General features: G+C 40.7%; 1 protein-coding gene across 4 annotated transcripts in view; it reads right to left on the bottom strand.

Annotated features, from left to right (window-relative positions):
- nsd3 (nuclear receptor binding SET domain protein 3) overlaps window positions 1-16,262 on the bottom strand; it is a 33,853-nt gene extending 17,591 nt beyond the window's left edge. For 3 of the 4 annotated variants that reach the window (XM_061672031.1, XM_061672033.1, XM_061672034.1), the window contains exons 1-14: window positions 16,074-16,262; window positions 11,742-12,589; window positions 10,241-10,480; window positions 9,999-10,161; window positions 9,755-9,909; window positions 7,539-8,180; window positions 6,696-6,858; window positions 6,521-6,621; window positions 5,445-5,490; window positions 5,230-5,360; window positions 4,032-4,157; window positions 3,581-3,707; window positions 3,302-3,502; window positions 1,912-2,091 (exon numbers count right to left, since the gene is read on the bottom strand). In XM_061672031.1, coding sequence (XP_061528015.1) covers window positions 1,912-2,091; window positions 3,302-3,502; window positions 3,581-3,707; window positions 4,032-4,157; window positions 5,230-5,360; window positions 5,445-5,490; window positions 6,521-6,621; window positions 6,696-6,858; window positions 7,539-8,180; window positions 9,755-9,909; window positions 9,999-10,161; window positions 10,241-10,480; window positions 11,742-12,545 — 3,079 coding nt within the window. In that variant the 5' untranslated portion in view covers window positions 12,546-12,589; window positions 16,074-16,262. Of the gene's footprint in view, window positions 1-1,911; window positions 2,092-3,301; window positions 3,503-3,580; window positions 3,708-4,031; window positions 4,158-5,229; window positions 5,361-5,444; window positions 5,491-6,520; window positions 6,622-6,695; window positions 6,859-7,538; window positions 8,181-9,754; window positions 9,910-9,998; window positions 10,162-10,240; window positions 10,481-11,741; window positions 12,742-16,073 lie in introns of those variants that run through there. The other variant, XM_061672032.1, reaches the window with a different exon arrangement.
- Between the last annotated feature and the right edge of the window lie 585 nt (window positions 16,263-16,847).

Here is a 16,847-nt window from a genome sequence, read left to right as displayed (position 1 = left end):
CGACACGACTAGTTTAACTGCATTTCTCTGTCGCATCACTATTTCAACATGAAATAACTTTTCAATAGTTAAGCTACTTTTGTGGTCACAGCGATAGCAAAGTAGTGCTCACAGATGCTACATTTCCCCCGGCAGTTGTAAACACTGAATGCAACGTAACGTTACGTACCTTATCTAATAAGTCCACCTTGGACACCGGGTCAGGCGGCGAAATGTGCGCCGCAGATTGTAAACATGCAGAGAATATGTCAAAAGTGGGTACATCCCGGCAATTCCCGTGGACTATATATATACCTCAGCAAACTAATGCTTCTTCTCGAGCTCATTCAATCCACTTATACGTTCCAGTGTTGGTACTTTGCGACCCCAAGAAGAAACTACCAAAAGGACACACAGCCAGTTGTGTCCTAAAGCCAATCGCCAGTCGAGCTAAGTTAGTCATCACTACTTAAAGTTAAAAAAGTCAGTCACCACTCAGCAAGCAGTGCGATTGTTTAAAAAAAATAATAATAATAATTTGCGTGTGTGCAGTGGCGCTCCTAGCTTGAATTCCGCCGTGTGCTAGACCCCCCTTCGCTCTTTATTGTTTGTTTGTGCAAATTATTTTCTCTTCAAAATAAATTGTTTGTGGATCAGCGGGCACACGCATTTATTATTGAGACAAACGTAACAGAGGCCCTCCCTCCATCCGCTAGGTGGCAGTGTTGCTGTTTCTGTTGATGACTTGACTGCAAGTAATTTTAATATAGGAATCCAACAGTCTATGGTCCGACCCTGCTGAAATCCCCAATAAATTAACCATGGTTGAACAATGTCGACAACCAGCAGCCCCGTCATTAGTAAAATTAGTAAAATATAAAGAAATCACCATCCTCATCTGTCAGCAAGATACAAAAATCATCTTATTATTAAAGTGTTTAAATAATAACAGTGGCTCGCTCTCAAACATAGTTGATATATATATATATATATATTCTCAACGGAGACAGCAACACTGCCGCCTAGCGGATGGAAGGAGGGCCTTCCCATACGTGTGATTTTTTTCAACTTGAAAAACTGCGTTACATTTGTTTAAAAAATAAATGCACGTGCCCGCTGATCCACAAACGCACCATCAACAATCCACAAGTTAAATTGAAGATTTATAAATGATAAGTCATGGTAAACGCACACAGAACATTAAAAAACCCGTGTATATCGCAGCTGTACGGTTTTTGTGGATTTTTAAAAACACGTGGAAATAATTTGTGGATTTGAAAAACACGTGGAAATCAGGGATATAGTTGTTGATTTGAAAAACACATTTGAATCGCGGACATATTTGTGGATTTGAAAAACACGTGTGAATCGCAGATGTATTTGTGGATTTGAAAAACACTAGCAAATAATTTTGAGCCATATCTCTCCCCATACTGGAAATTATACTAAAGTCTATCTGTAATATATTTTACAAAGAGTGGAGCTACGTTGCAGTCCATAGTTTGGTACACAAGAGAATCATCGTCCATTTTTGTTCTTTATAATTTTGTCTTTCTTGTCATTGTTGAATTCACCGTACTACTCCGATTTCAAACAACTGTTGTCACGCAATCTACATACTTCATAGTACAAACCCATGCCATATCAGGATTTACTGTTCTAAACCAGACAAAAGGCAAGAATAACTGAACTGTACCACTTGGTGGAAACATGCCTAAAGGATGTGGGGTTTGCAAAAAATGCTTCTCCAAAATGAGTCTAGAACAAAAAAATACAATCATGGAGGGCAACAAGGACTTGTTTTACATGAAAAATTGTTTAAAAATAACAGAAATGAAAACTTCCTCTGCACCACCTGTTCAGGGTGGCCGTAGGAGTGTGTGTTTGCGTGAGAGTGCTTGCTACTTGTAAGACAGGGGGGGCAGGGCTTACCTCTGGCACAAAGGAAGCACCAGCCCACATTGATAGGAGATGTGAGGAGGCCGTTCTTCTTGGTGCTGCTGTGGCTGCTGCAGATCATGACATGATGTGTCAGGATGGCACTGCCTGCCGCCACACAGCTGTCCCCTGTGTGATACGCCACTGGGCAGCGGATGCAACGCATCAGGCGACCTGGACAGGGGAAAATAAAGATTACAGGGGGTGCACAATGTGACAACATGTGAAATTGCAGAAATGCCCAAAAATATGTACTGGCTGTCGCAAAATGTTTTTACACTAAAATCATTTTGTAACAGATGGTATTTGAGAAAAGCTTATTGCTTATCTGATTTCACTTACAAACTCCCCACCCCCTCCGCCCTCCCACCAAAAAAAACCCAAGTGGCCCAAACAAATATGTGCACCTCACATACATATTATGTATTGGTATTAGGCAAAATATTTTTTTCTTACTCGAATAATCAATGGATTGATCAGTACAATAATCAATTTGAAAAACATTCGATAGCCCCAGTCCAAATAGGAAGTGGAGGGTTATAGAACGTAACCCCCCCCCTCCCCGTTAAATGAGAGACTAATGTATATGACATTCACGTTTTTAATTTAACTACTGAAATAAATTACTCAATGAGTTTGCCATGATATTCAAATGTATTGAGATGCACCTGTATGATTAAAAACTATACCGTATAACAAAATGCACCATTATCTGGATACATTTCCATGAACTTGTCAACGTATATAGTAGGATGCTTCTGGTAAGACAGCATCACTATAAATGAAAGAACACTTTCTCTTAATGCACTTCTCTCCAAGGTGAAAGAAAAAAACGTTTTCACCCACATTCGCTTGGTTAAATGTTAAATCCACTTTTGACAATAGATTAACTTCAGGAGGCTTTTTTCTAGAATTATATCCAAATATATAAGAAAATGTAATCTCATACTTTACTCTAAGTCACAGGTGTCAAACTCAAGGCCCGGGGGCCAAATCCGGCCCGCCACATAATTTTATGTGGCCCGCCAAAGCAAATCATGTGTGTCAACGTCCATGATTCTTGCTAAAGTCTGTTCCAAATTTTTGTATATTCATATGTAATAAATAGTAACGAACTATTGTAAGCATGTTTTGCCTCTAAACCCCTTTTACAGTTACTTGAACAATAGTTGAACAAACCATTATCCTTGACTTCTGATTTCAAAACCAGTTATGCATTAATTTGTTGTCTACGTGTAATAATATGATGAGTCGATTAAACATTGATATGGTTTTAAAATTATAATGGCCCTCTGAGGAAAACCGTATCTACAATGTGGCCCGCGACAAAAATGAGTTTGACACCCCTGCTCTAAGCTCTTGAATAATTTGAGAATGTTTTTACCTTTGCTGGCTCTCTGCAGGTCTCGCTCCAGACAGCAGGTGGCGCAGCTGTGCTGAGGGCAGCTGAAGCCTCCGCCAGTGCTGCTGGTGGTACCTGGGAGTTTACGTACACAATCCTCATGGTAGTAACATCCGCATCCCACCACCGAACAACGTGCCACCTCCTGGCTTGCTTTCTTACAGCTGAAACACTGGTGATTGCCTAGAAAAGGGTTACAGAGAAACTGAGAATGCAGAATGCAAGGACAGAGTGGTCGCCAAAGATAAACGATTCACTTACCATTTTTACATTCCAGGCAGGTGAACCTTCCTTCAGGTAGGGACGTCAGACCGAGACACTCGAGGTGGAACTGCCTGTTGCAGTCACCTTCACACAGCACCAAATTCTCGCCATACACCTCGCAAATCTACACATAAATGTCACACAGGTCATTACATAAATGTTTGAAAGACAGTAAAACAGCACATCACTGGCGTCAGGCCAAAATTACTTATGTCCAAATTTGGTCAATTCCATATTTTTTCACAAATTTATACTATTGGTCAGTCCCCATGTGGTTATCTTTACAAATTACTGATCAATCTAAAGTGTTGAAAATGTCTTGCTCTCGTTTATGAAGCAATGTTAATGGCTCAACAAACATGCCGTTTTTTTTGGTTTCTTGAAAAATTATGGGTTTGGAGAGGCAAGGTTTCCGCCAAACACCAACAATATCTGGACTAGTGCTGACCTGGCAGACAGTGTCCCGCTTCCCGGTACTACCATCCTGACGAGACAAGCCAGAGTCCACAGACTGAGTGTCTGAGGCATCTGCATCTGCAGCTGCTGGACTGTCAAAACTCTTCCCAAATAAACCCTGAGAGAAGGTCAAAAAGACTTAATGTTATTATGTGCTTGAAAAAACAGCAAATAGGAAATGTGTCAAATATTACACAAACAATATGATTAAGATGAACATTTTCAAATAAAAGGTGCCCCAATACGTTCATAAAATACAGTCGTGCCTTGAGCTACATGTTTAATTTGTTCCATGACCACACTCGTAACTCAAAACACCCGCACCGGAAAACATCTTTACCCATCGAAATTAAGAGAATTGCCATTAATCCATTCTAGTCTTGGCCTCCCCCAAAAAACTTTTTTTTTTTTTCTTAACAAGGAGAAATAGAACTCTATAATATTGTACTTTATAGAAAGAGAGTAATAACACAATTAAACAGAACGCAGATGATTATAGAGTTTGAGCATCATCATTTAATGCTGCAATCCAATTCATAGTGCTGCTCCTTCTGGTGTGCCCACCTTGGCCACCAGGAGGCACTATAATACAGCTATGCAGACAGACACAAATTTGTAGGTTAAGAAACTGTATATGCCTGTGAGTATTGTTACATTAACTGTCTACATGTTTTCCGCCACCATTTGTGTTCAATATATGTTGTTTCTAAAATAGCAACTTTTGATGCCAACTATTAGCATGTCAATGGTGTTTGCATTGTTTTATTAGCATTAAGCTAAGGAGACTTTCCTAAGGCAAAGTGATGTTTTAAATACACATGTAATTCTCTTGTTTTATGTTTAGTTTGACAGTAACAGACATTAAACAGGTTGAAGCTTTTTTTTGGGGATGAATTGTTCAATATTTGCCAAACTGCTGATTATTGTGAAGTGAGTTAAATTTTAGTTCACTACCACCATACAGTGCTCATAACTCAAAGCACAAAATCAGCTGAATGACAGCTCGTATAAATACTCTTAAATCGGGTCACTTGTATCTCAAGGTCACACTGTCGTACCTATATCAGCTCGTGTGTAAACCTGCTGATCTTCTCCAACCCTAGCACTAGAGTAGGAGCAGCTTTCTATCTCAGTGTACATTGTGTGTCATGACAATAAAAGGCATTGTATTGTATTCTATTCTATTCTACCTGTGGATCGTTGAGGCCTCTGGAGTCTGAATCTGATGTGTCTCTATACTGAGAGGACGCCATCTCCACATCTGTGGATGCTCTACTTCGCTTCTTCAGCGGTTTACAGGCGTCAGATATCTCGCTGGCTCCTGAACAACGACAAGGAGGGAAATCAATTAAAGAAATATGTTTTATTAAATGGAGGTAAAGTGTGAAGGAGCGTGATCACCAACCTTTCTGGGAACCTGCCCTTGGTGTGGCCTCGGGAGCCATCTCTGCCTGAAATGACAAGGTGAAATATCAAAGTTTGAGAGGAGCTGAAGTTTGGAGGTCAGTCAAATGTAACGGAGCATTTACAGTGATGGTAATACAGTGTTGCAAATAATTTTTGTGAGTTTTAACAGCAACAATAAACATTTGCATAACAATACTGGATGTACAGTAAATTTAACTTTATGGATACACCAATACCAGTATTTGCGCTGATACTGTCCATCGGTACTTATACTGGCACTTGAAAAAAATGCTCCGATACTAGGACACCGATACCACTTTACCAGTCTGACATCTACCTTCTGGGCAGATGGAAATGCCTTGTGTTACAGCCTATATTTAAGTGAAATGTTTGGCAAGACTGTTAAAAAACAAGCAGTTGGACTTTAAAATGTCAGTAATGACAATTTGTTACTCTAAAAAACATCATATTTGAGTGAAACATTGGCAAGGTTGAAGATGAGTTTGTGTTATGTGTTTCAGAAACAATATGATGAAAATAAAAAACATTTTCATCACAATTGCAAGACAATGGTATTATCAAATATGAGTACTTAGGATCGGCGAGTACTCAAATGTAAGTAAGTGGTATTGGTACATCTCTAATAAATAAAATTCTGTGAATTAGGATAGAAAATGCATTTTAGGTCAGTGGAGTTCCAATTTATTAAAGCAAAATGGTTGCACCACTTCACATTGAAATTTCAAGATGAAAACATGAGTGTGCAGGAAATGTGACTAGTTATAAACCATATTAGCGCATATTTACAAGTCTGTCCTAGATTTGTTTGCCTAAAATGACTAAAAACGCTGGAAGGTGCATGGCAGACCATGAGACGTCTTTAGAAAAACATTACTGGCTTGCAACACCATTTTTGTTTTCAAAAACCTCTACTTTGAGATCCGTGTTCAAATGTTTGTTGTTATGTACACAGATGGTCACAACAAGCTTTAAAAAAAAAAAAAAAAAAACTAAAAAAAAAAAAAAACATCGATTACACATAATCTATTGTAAACAGTGCCTCTGTCTTGATACCTGCTCCTTTTTGGTTTTCTTTTTTGGGACAGGCTCATTGCCTCTCTCGGACTCCGACCTGCTCCTGACTGACCGCCGCTGCAGCTTCCTCTCTTGAGAACCTGAAGACCCACAAAAATATTGAGCTTCCTGGTTCCTTACTGCTCCAAAACATCCAAGCCAGTGTTCTACAAACCATGTGGACTGCTGTGATGAGAGCCAGGAGATGAGGTGGGCTGTGTCCCGCCCTCCTCGCTCCTCCGACTGGCGGGAGATTCTCTCCTCTCCTCTCCTTCGTCCTCCATATCGTCCACGTCTTCCTCTTCCTCGGGACTGGGCTCGGGTTTAGCTCTGCTGTCCTGGTGACAACATCAAACGGTGTATGAGAACTCACTGCGTATACAGGATTCTCCCACTATCATGCACACCACCGCTACGGTGTTTTGCAGATTTTACAGCGACCGTTTTATATGGCTTTTTAAGGTCTACAAGCAAGACTACTGCTACAACTGTGAGCTCCGGTTCTAGTCGTCGTTATCAGAGAGCAGAGAAAATAGGTCTGAAAGCAGTTGTTTGAAGGTTTATAACTACTGTAACATCTCTGAAAATGCCCATTAACACGTCCATGGCATCCATGTTAGCAATAAGCTAGAAGAATTTCTTCAGATGAAATCCTATGGTTTGGTTGAACATTTTGGGGTTTAAATATATAATATTTAATTCTCTTTTGTTTCATGTGTGACTTTAACCTGCTTTAGTTTGACTCTGCTTGAAGCACGCACGCTTTACCTCTTATTTGGAACTGTGCAAGTGAACATGAGAAGAGGTGCTAAGGAATACTAAGGAATATTCAAAATGTGCTTTAATAAGTTTAAATGTTTTCAAAGTGTGTTTTAGGGATGAAACTATTATTAAAAAATATATACGGTTCTCTCTGTATGGTGGATTTTCATCTATTACGAGTTGGTTTGGAATACATCCCCCGCGATTAATGGGGGTTTACCGTACAACATATCTAAAGACTTTGTGTTTCACCCACCTCAGGTGAACAGTAGCCCAGGTCAGGCTGCCTGCCTTCTCCCTCGACTCTCTCCTCTTCTACCTCCTCTTCCTCCTCCTCCTCCTTCTCCTCCTCTTTTTTAGGTGAGGGAGCAATTTTTTTCTGCAGGAGAGGCCAGTCGCACTTTGTGATCTCCACGTTCAGCCTTTTCATGGTGATGGAGAGAGGCAGCAGCTTTCTTGCTGCTGCAGTTTTCCATGCCCTGACTGGTGCTGGAGAATCCTGCTTGGTTCCCACATCAGAACCAGCATCCTGTTTAGGGGAGACAGACTTACTCTGGTCCCCTTTCAGGTTCTTCTTCTCATTTGAGCCATTGTTGTCATCTGCATTGGAAATACTACACTGCCGACGTGGCAGCTGTCTCCTTGGTGGCTGCTCTCTCTCGGGCGACTTCATTCCTCCGTCTTCTTTCTTATTGGTTGAGCCACTGGAGCGCCGGTTCCGTTTTTCAGGCCGACCAATGGGTCTCTTTGCAATTGGGGCTTCGTTAGGGACCGGGTCGACGTAAATGAAGGTGTAGTTGTCGATGCGCTCCTGACGCGTCATTAGGAAGGCATCTTCCGCATGGCCCACGCCCACTTCCCACTGAGCACGCTCCCTCTGAGGGATCGGCTTTAGAAGCTGGAAAAGAAAATATTCAGTTGATTGTATTTTATTTCTCTCAATATGACAAGAGTTTAAGGATGGCAAATAGGAGACTTTTTAATACCCATTTTTAGTGTTCAAATTTACTCAATATGACCCATTGGAGTGGGTGATTAGGGCACAATATTACAACTAAAAATATTTAATGATATTTTGTTATATTTTTTATGTACCATATAAATTAAGTATGAAACATTTTACAGTGATTGTACCTCCCAGGTATCAGAATTTATTAATGCAAATTTCCTAAAGCTATAATCCACAACTTTTTTTGTTCGATAAAAAAAGTAATTTTCACCCAAGCCACTACTAGAGGAGATGACACAATGCTGATAAAGCCATTTAGCTCCTCTAACATCTTGCTGTATTTGTCAGTATCTTGTTTTTTATATTTTGTGAATGCCCTATTCATTTCCCACACTGGCCCAATTGGTGGTGTACTGCAAATGACGGCATGGATATAATGCATGTCCTTCAAAACATAGTAAAAATGTTGTAGAATCACATATAAGGGGCCTACGTCATATTGAACCGACTGCTGTGTTCTTTTGTTGTAATGCAGAATTATAGCTTAGGGGAGGAGGGGGCAAAAGTAACATACTATATCTTTAAACTCTTTCAAATATTGAATAAAGATATGATTTTTCAGGGCGGCACGGTGACCGACTGGTTAGAGTGTCTGCCTCACAGTTCTGAGGACCGGGATTCAATCACGGCCCCGCCTGCGTGGAGTTTGCATGTTCTCCCCGTGCCTGCATGGGTTTTCTCCGGGCACTCCGGTTTCCTTCCACATCCCAAAAACATGCATGGTAGGTTAATTGAAGATTCTAAATTACCCGTAGGTGTGAATGTGAGTGCAAATGGTTGTTTGTGAGCCCTGCGATTGCCTAGCAACCAGTTCAGGGTGTACCCCGTCTCCTGCCCGAAGATAGCTGGGGTAGGCTCCAGCACTCCCGCGACGCTTGTGAGGATAAGCGGCTCAGAAAATGGATGGATGCATGATTTTTTTGTTTTACACAACAATGGCGCATTATTAATACCTCTCTATACAAGTGACATTTTTAAAGATAATCAAGGCTTTGATTTTGTAAAATTCTATTTAACACCTTTTACGACTGGAGAGCTTTATGAAAATTCTGCATTTACAACAACACAAAACAGGCTCTGTTTAATATTGTGGTTTTAGACGCTAAATAACTATCAAAATATAGAACTGTCCTGAGAGGTGCTTCTACTGCAAACTATAAACACAAAAATGAAAATATTGTTAAAGAATACCTCTCTCAGAAGTGTGTGCTGTTATACTTGTGCAACAATTTGGATACAAAACTGTACTGGGCTGCAATATATTACTGCTGCACCTAACGTTGTGGTCAGTGAGTAAATATTTGTTTACCATCTCTGTTCTTTGACATCAGAACATATAAAAAGCATACATTTTGTTATTGAGTATCCTGAACTATAAATATATGATGACCTCTTTTTAAAAGCTGACAAAACACATTTGATAATATAAAAAAGGCCTGACAAAGAATATTTTGTTGACATACTTTGTGTTTTTCCACAGTATTTGTGGTCTTGCGCAGCGTGTCCGCCTGGAGCTCATCAAACTGTTGCTTGCCCTGGTATACAAAGATCCTCTTCTCATGGATCCACGCTCGCTCTGCCACACTGCCAAAAAACTGGACGTGGTACTCCCTGTGACCTGCATTGCAAATTAGAGTTGATTTTTTTTTTTTTTTCTTTCTCATTTTTTATTCTTGAAAATCTGTCCAAACAGCTAAGTGTGCTGACCTCTGGTGTTGATGCGTGTGTGGACCTTCATCTGTGGGTCGGATGATACCATGCAAGGCCACCATGGGTAGGTGCCCACTTTGGACCACACTAGATCTCCAATGACAAATTCTTTGCAGAATCCTGTCTCTTGGATCACTGAGGGTTGATTGACTTTTGGAACCTGAGAACAAAATGTCTACTTAAAATTCAAAGTTTTAATTTTTCTTAAATGAACTGGAAATAACAATTTGAGCTCTTGCCTTTGGTTCAGTTTGGATAACGGTCTTCAGAGGCTTCTCCGTCTGGTCTGGTGGAGCCTCTCTTGGTTGTGGCTGGACGTGGGTGTCCACAGTCTGGCCCATGTTACTTGCCTGGCCTTGGACGGGCTCCAAACTCTGTTCCTGGATGTGTAGCTGTAGCTTTGCGATCTTTTTCCTTTTCTCCTTCTTCCTCTCGTGTCGGCGCTGCACCTGAGCCGCCTCATTTTTCTGAGATTCCTTCTATTGATGAAATAAAATATACAGAAAGGAAACAGTGGTAAGACATCAGTTACGTTTTGGGTTCCTTTTGAAGCCAACACAAATTTGGCTCTGTCTGTGTGCGTATACAGTATCAAACCCTGCTCAGAGATGATGATGAGAAGCGAACAATTTAGCGCCAGTTTTTCATTTTTAGTGATATGCAATAAACAGTGGAACCTCTGTTGACAAATTTAATCCATTGACTCAGTTCCTATTGAAATTAATAGAAATGCAATGAATCCATTCCAGTCACAGAACAAAGTTATAATTACCAAATTTTTATCTGTATGTGGTTTAAAACATTTTTCAGGATAGAAACAAGTGTAAAAACACACTTTACGAAGAAATGTATACGGTGCGTTGTCTAGCAACTCAGTGTACCCTCGCCTTTTTCGCTTTTTTTTGGTGCGGTTTACGTTCACAGTCCCTGACCAAAATGGCTGCCAGTTCCCACAATGCAATGTGGCATTCACAATGCATTGTGGGATGTTGCATTGTGGTACATGGCAGCCATTTGAGGCTGGCTCTATCAATGGTGAACATAAACATGGCTGTTTAGTCAAACGAGTGAAAGATTTGAAATTCAATTCGAGAAAGTGTATTATACACCAGAAAGGGAAGGAGATTTACAAGGAAACATTACACCATGTGGAATCCGGCTAGACAATCGCTGGCTGGGACCAGGCTTGAGACTGCTAACTTGCTTTTGCTAGCTTCAGGAAAGGGACCGCTTCGCACCCTGCTGCATCCAGCAATGCTTAACGTTGTTTTTTTTTTTTTTACTTTTCTCTAAGTGGACACCGAAAATCAGAATCATCTTTATTTGCCAAGTATGTCCAAGGTAATTTTTCTTTGAACATTTTGTGCGTTAATCTAACTGTTTGTTAACCAAGTCATTCGTAAACTGAGGTCCCACAGTTTATACAAATAGAGATGGGAAAGTCCTTAATCGGCTAAGGGTAAAATATTCAATCAGTCGATACAAAATCCCTCAATTGGATGGGAGATGTTCTGAACTCTGTTGTATTGAGTAGAATAATGCTGTCAGAGCACACGTCTGTGGATGTAGCTAAATTTCCAAAACCAGTGCGCTTAACAATCACAGGTTTAATTTATCCCAACTTATAAAAGAATCAATAGCTGTTTTTGTTTGTTGTGTTCTGTATTTGGTTGTTTACTTGTTTGAATAACTCATAACCAAATAAAACGAGTAAAACAGATAATGTTTTGAGTGCAATACCTGCAGTTCTTGCAGCAAATCTCCACACAGTGCCGTTTCAAACAACTCTTTGCCATTCTGATACGTCTTGATGATCTTCAACTTGATCTCAGGGGAGCTGGTTTTCTTCAGCACTCCTGTGGGAGTGCTGGGCGGGGGCTGGACAGGCTGTGAAGAAGGGGTACTGTCCACAAGGGAAGGGGGAGGGCTGGACGAGGGCAGGTGCAGGGGTGGAGGAGGAGGCAGCGTGTGGGTCATGATGTGAGGTGTGTGGGGAAGGTGGTGCTGGGTGGGCAGGGGCAGCGGCGGGGGGCTCTGTGGGTGGCTCTGGATGTGGGGCGTGTTTGACAGGAAGTGGTGCGCGTGGGGGAGGTGATGGTGATGATGGTGGTGGTGCAGGTGTGGGTGGTGCGTGGGCAGCGGTGGCGAAACAGGGGAGCGGGGTCTTTCCTGGAGACCAGGGCCCCTTAGCACCGTGCTCTCCCCCGGCATGAGGATGCCGTGCTCCGCGTAGCTGCGTATGGGCCCGTAGCCATTAGCTGAACCGTTGGGAAACTGCGAATACATGGAGAACTTGGACTGCGGCTCGTACATGCCCAGACCTGGCGGGTAGCCGTTGGAGACATGTGGCAGGTCCTCTGACGCTGAGGGTGGGTAGAAGTCTGCATCCAGGGTCGCATCGTAGGAGGGACCGCCATCCTCGCCCGGGTCACTGCCAGTGTCGCAGGTGCCGTCCTGTCTGATGTTGGCTGAGTCAATAAGCTGAGGGGGTTGCTGAATTGTATTTCCCATGATCCCTTGCATGAAAGAGAAGGAGAAATCCATTGTTGGGCTCCGGCATCCTTAACTGTCTTTTTCTTTGACTGGACCTGTTGACAGTGAGACATGGAAATTATAATTTTTGTGCTCATGAAGGTATGAGTCAATATCAACTGAAGGTGCCTTTGAAACTTCCCCATTTCACCCAAAAAAAGTTTAGATTTTCCATTTAACTTCATATGAATTGCATTACATAGATGTTATGCTGTTAGAGATGCCATTGGTCAAGCTCATACACTTTAAAAATATATATATAAAAATTAACATGCAAACAGCAAAATATGAGCTTGCTGACTGGGTGGCTGGACAATGACAGGGTGGACAGTTTCTTTTGCCAATATTACAATTTTGTGAGCACATGGTGGACCTTTACTTAGCAACATGATTCACTTAGCAAGTTGACTGTGTCCTGCATGACAAATATATTTTGATTTTCTGAAAGGTTTTTATTAGACTTTACACCGATTTTATCTGGCTGATCGGTATCAGCCGATAATTAGCATTTTATGCTGATCGGGTTTAATGTCATAATTCGCCGCCATTGATTGGCTCCGCAAAAGACATTTACTCCACGTCGCCATCGTGCAAAGTATATTTTAATCCAAAAGCTACTTTATTTTTAGCCTTGTCGCACGTCTTTTGACGTAGTATTGTAAATATCCGACTGCCAATAAAGTTATTTTAAAAAATTCTTAATTATAAAACATGTCAGCGGTGTGGAACAGGCAACACGTCTGAGACAGACAACACGTAACCGGATCAGACTACAAGACAAATTTGCTCTTTCACGACTACGCTGTCAGACTATTGCAATAAAATCTTGTATTCCGATACCACCGCATCCCGTTTTTTACGATCATTGGGCTTTATCTTGTCAACTCAAATGCGACCGGATACACACGTTACCGTGGCGACGACAACAAGAGTGGATTGCGCAGACTATATTATGAGGACAAAATGGGGGAAAAAGTGTGTTGGTGGTCATCGGTGCTCAGGACAGGAGAGGACTTTCGTTTAAGGCTTGCTTGAGGTATGTTCACGTCCTTTTAATACGATACAGCTCACAAGCAGGCAATAAAAACATTATGTAGCCTAGCAAACAAGTGGTAGCACGAACGGTTGCACGTAAACATGCCGCCGTTCTGTCAAATCATGCTCTAAAGTTTCGGTGCAGGTGAAGTAATTACAATAAATTTAATGACAGTAAGTTAGCACCCATTACTTCCTTTATGTAATGTTGGTTTGACCTGACTGATTAGAATACACGATCTGACTGGAGCAGTGATTTCCAACCATTATGGAGCCAAGGAACATATTTTACAATTGAAAAATCTCACAGCACACCAACAAACAAAAATCTCACAAAAAGTGGATACATTAATTACTGTATTTACTTCCTACCATCTAATAGAAGACCATTCATTTATTCTGTCTATCACTATGCCTTACTCGCATAAATAGAGGAACAAAGATACATTATTTATTGTAAATATAATTTTTTGAGCAATTAAGTACACAAGTATATACAGCAAATGAACAGGTCATTTAAATACACATTCCTCCATCTTGTGATCGGATCGGTTATCGTTTTTTTAAACTAGCTGAATCGGCCCCAAAAATCCTGATCGTGTAAAGCCTAGTTTTTATATCATTTGATATTTCACGATGACAGAGTGGACATGTTAAGCTTGACAACATCCAATACATATTGTGTTACTAACATCCATCCATCTTCCGAACCGCTTATCCTCACGAGATGAGTGTACATTTTTATTCTGCAACTATCCGCTGTTTCAGCCTCCATTGAAAAAAAATGCTAGTTGCAATGTCACTGAAAACATTGGGAGTTTTTTATTCAAGGGGAAGTTACCCATAATGACAGAGTGGACAGCAATTTCAGGGACACATACAAAATGTTCATTATGATCATGATAATAGAATCAAGACGATAGATGAAAATGACTCATTTAAACAAATAACTTAAAACATATAAAGAAATTTTTTGTTTTAGTATCATTTAACCACTTATTTACACATGCTGTAGTTAGTGTGTGGGACACTAATCACATACATGCAATGAAAAAAAAAAGAAAATGAATAAAACACATAAGCGCTTTATCATTGTACTGGTATGTGTGCAAATATTTGGCAACTAATAAGAGTTTAGAGTGTCATTATGTTGTTACATTTTCATGATAAATGCATGATTCTGTTCTAAAAGCACTGTATAGTGAAATTGACTTGAATGTCAAATAGTGAAAAGCTTTTTTTTTTTTAAATCAACAAGCTGGCACACACTTGGCAAACCATTTTCTGACATGTTTGCTGTCATAAATGAGTTTTTTTCCCACTAGTTTGTTATTGCATATTTTTGGATTCGATTTTATAAAAATACATTGTATGCATGTATAAATTATGTATGTCATAATAATCCACAATAAAGTAGCACGTTCCCTTAAAAACACATCTGTGAGGTCTCTAAAAATACTAATACTCTAAATGAAAACTACACACAACATAACAACAGTTTGATAACTAGCAACTAATATTAAGCCAGAATTCTGAACGAAGATAATAATCAACAGCTTGTACTGCAGGAAATGCCTCAATAATTCCACCCTGACAGTTTAATAGCAGACATGTCCAATTTAAAGCAAGTTATGCGGTAGCATGTTAATTATAACGAGACTCGTCTTCAAAACAAACCCTATTAGCTTCAATTAGTTGCTGTTTGGAGTTTGTTGCCAAACAAAACGAGCAATTCCGGTGTCTTTTTCACACCAATTTGTTGACACTTTTATTGTACTTAGGGTGTTAAAGACGAGAAAGAGGAGGCTGACTGTGTTTTAACCTGTGAGCAAAGGTGGATAATGGTGATGTAAACATCCGTATGGTGCCGTCCAGCGGTCACAAAAATACGAAATGCATGTTTAAGAATCCTTTTTTAATCATATGTAAAGAGTAAATCGTAAAGGTTTTTGTTACAGATGTGTGTTTTGATTCGAGGGGGCTGGGAAACATCTGCGCAGACACAATTGTCTCACTGGGTGATCTTATAGCCTTGTGGGATGTTAGCCTCAAAGCTACCTAGCTACAAAATGATCATCTTTGGCTATCGTCGGGGTTTTAGGTGCTTTTAAAACACACACACGAAACCGTGTTGGCACGTGTAATCCATCCACGCACGCGTTTAATATGCGTAACGGCTATATTTGAGCACATAACAAACGGAATAAGATGAAACGGGGGAGGCTAAAGCTAGCTAGGCTAACGGTACAGTGCCAATATGGCTGCCTGTCTGGCGTGATTATTCCTCCATCACTGGCGCTTTGGAGAGACTGGTTGAAAAAGAACCAAGCCGCCACTGCAAAAGGGTTGCACCAGCGACGGATGAACACGAGCATGCATCGGGAGCTGCGCTAAAACAAAAACATGCACAAAAAGAAGAAGGGGGAGATGGCTTATGAGAAGCACGATTTTTTTTTTTTTTTTGACGGGGAGTCGCGAAATGCAGGCAAATAAAAATGTCAATACCTTCAGCGTGTCCCATTCTAAACACATACACCAGCCAGCAACGCGTCCTCGTTTAATATAGAAATAAGAAAATAAATTTAAAAAAAAAACAAATGTGTTCTGTTATATTGATAACGCGCAGGCCTATCCTTTTTCGTTTTAACGCAATTCTCCACAGAGAGGAGGAGGGGGATGTTACGCTATCTGCTCGCTACCCAATCCCAAAGCTGGGCTCTTCTTCAGCGGAGGAACTGGAGATTTTAATGGCACCCTGCTAGAAACAAGAGGCTTTTGATAACGGTGCACTCTTCTGATTTCAGCTCAAACTACAAGAGCGCGTTTAGAGACGGTTAAAGCATTAAATCTGCAGGGGCAAACGGCACCTCGGGACGTGTAGTTCACTGTTTAATTTGATCAGTGCAGCGGCAAAGACTTCAAGTCACGGTCACGCCTACACTGAAGTGAAAGAGGAAATATGTGTCATGTGCAAATGTAGTAATACATATTGTACACTCGGCACAGCAGTGCTTCCCAACCTTTATTGAACCAAGGCACATTCATCTGAGAACTCTAAAGTCACACCACCCCAAAAAACAAAACGTGGATTGTATACGGGTTAATCATGTGCCTACTGCCATCTCGTCGTTGAGCACTTAAAGGGAGTTTGCAGTTGTTGTTCAAAAAAATATATTAATAAAACCACCACACGTGACGAAAAACAACCTAACAGAGACAGAAAGTATGACCAAATAGTTGTCCATCATTTCCCATACACTCAGACCCACACACAGCCTC

The sequence above is a fragment of the Phycodurus eques genome, chromosome 3, assembly GCF_024500275.1.
Source record: "Phycodurus eques isolate BA_2022a chromosome 3, UOR_Pequ_1.1, whole genome shotgun sequence".
In the NCBI taxonomy this organism is placed as follows: domain Eukaryota; kingdom Metazoa; phylum Chordata; class Actinopteri; order Syngnathiformes; family Syngnathidae; genus Phycodurus; species Phycodurus eques.
This window is presented reverse-complemented; position numbering and strand designations above follow the sequence as displayed.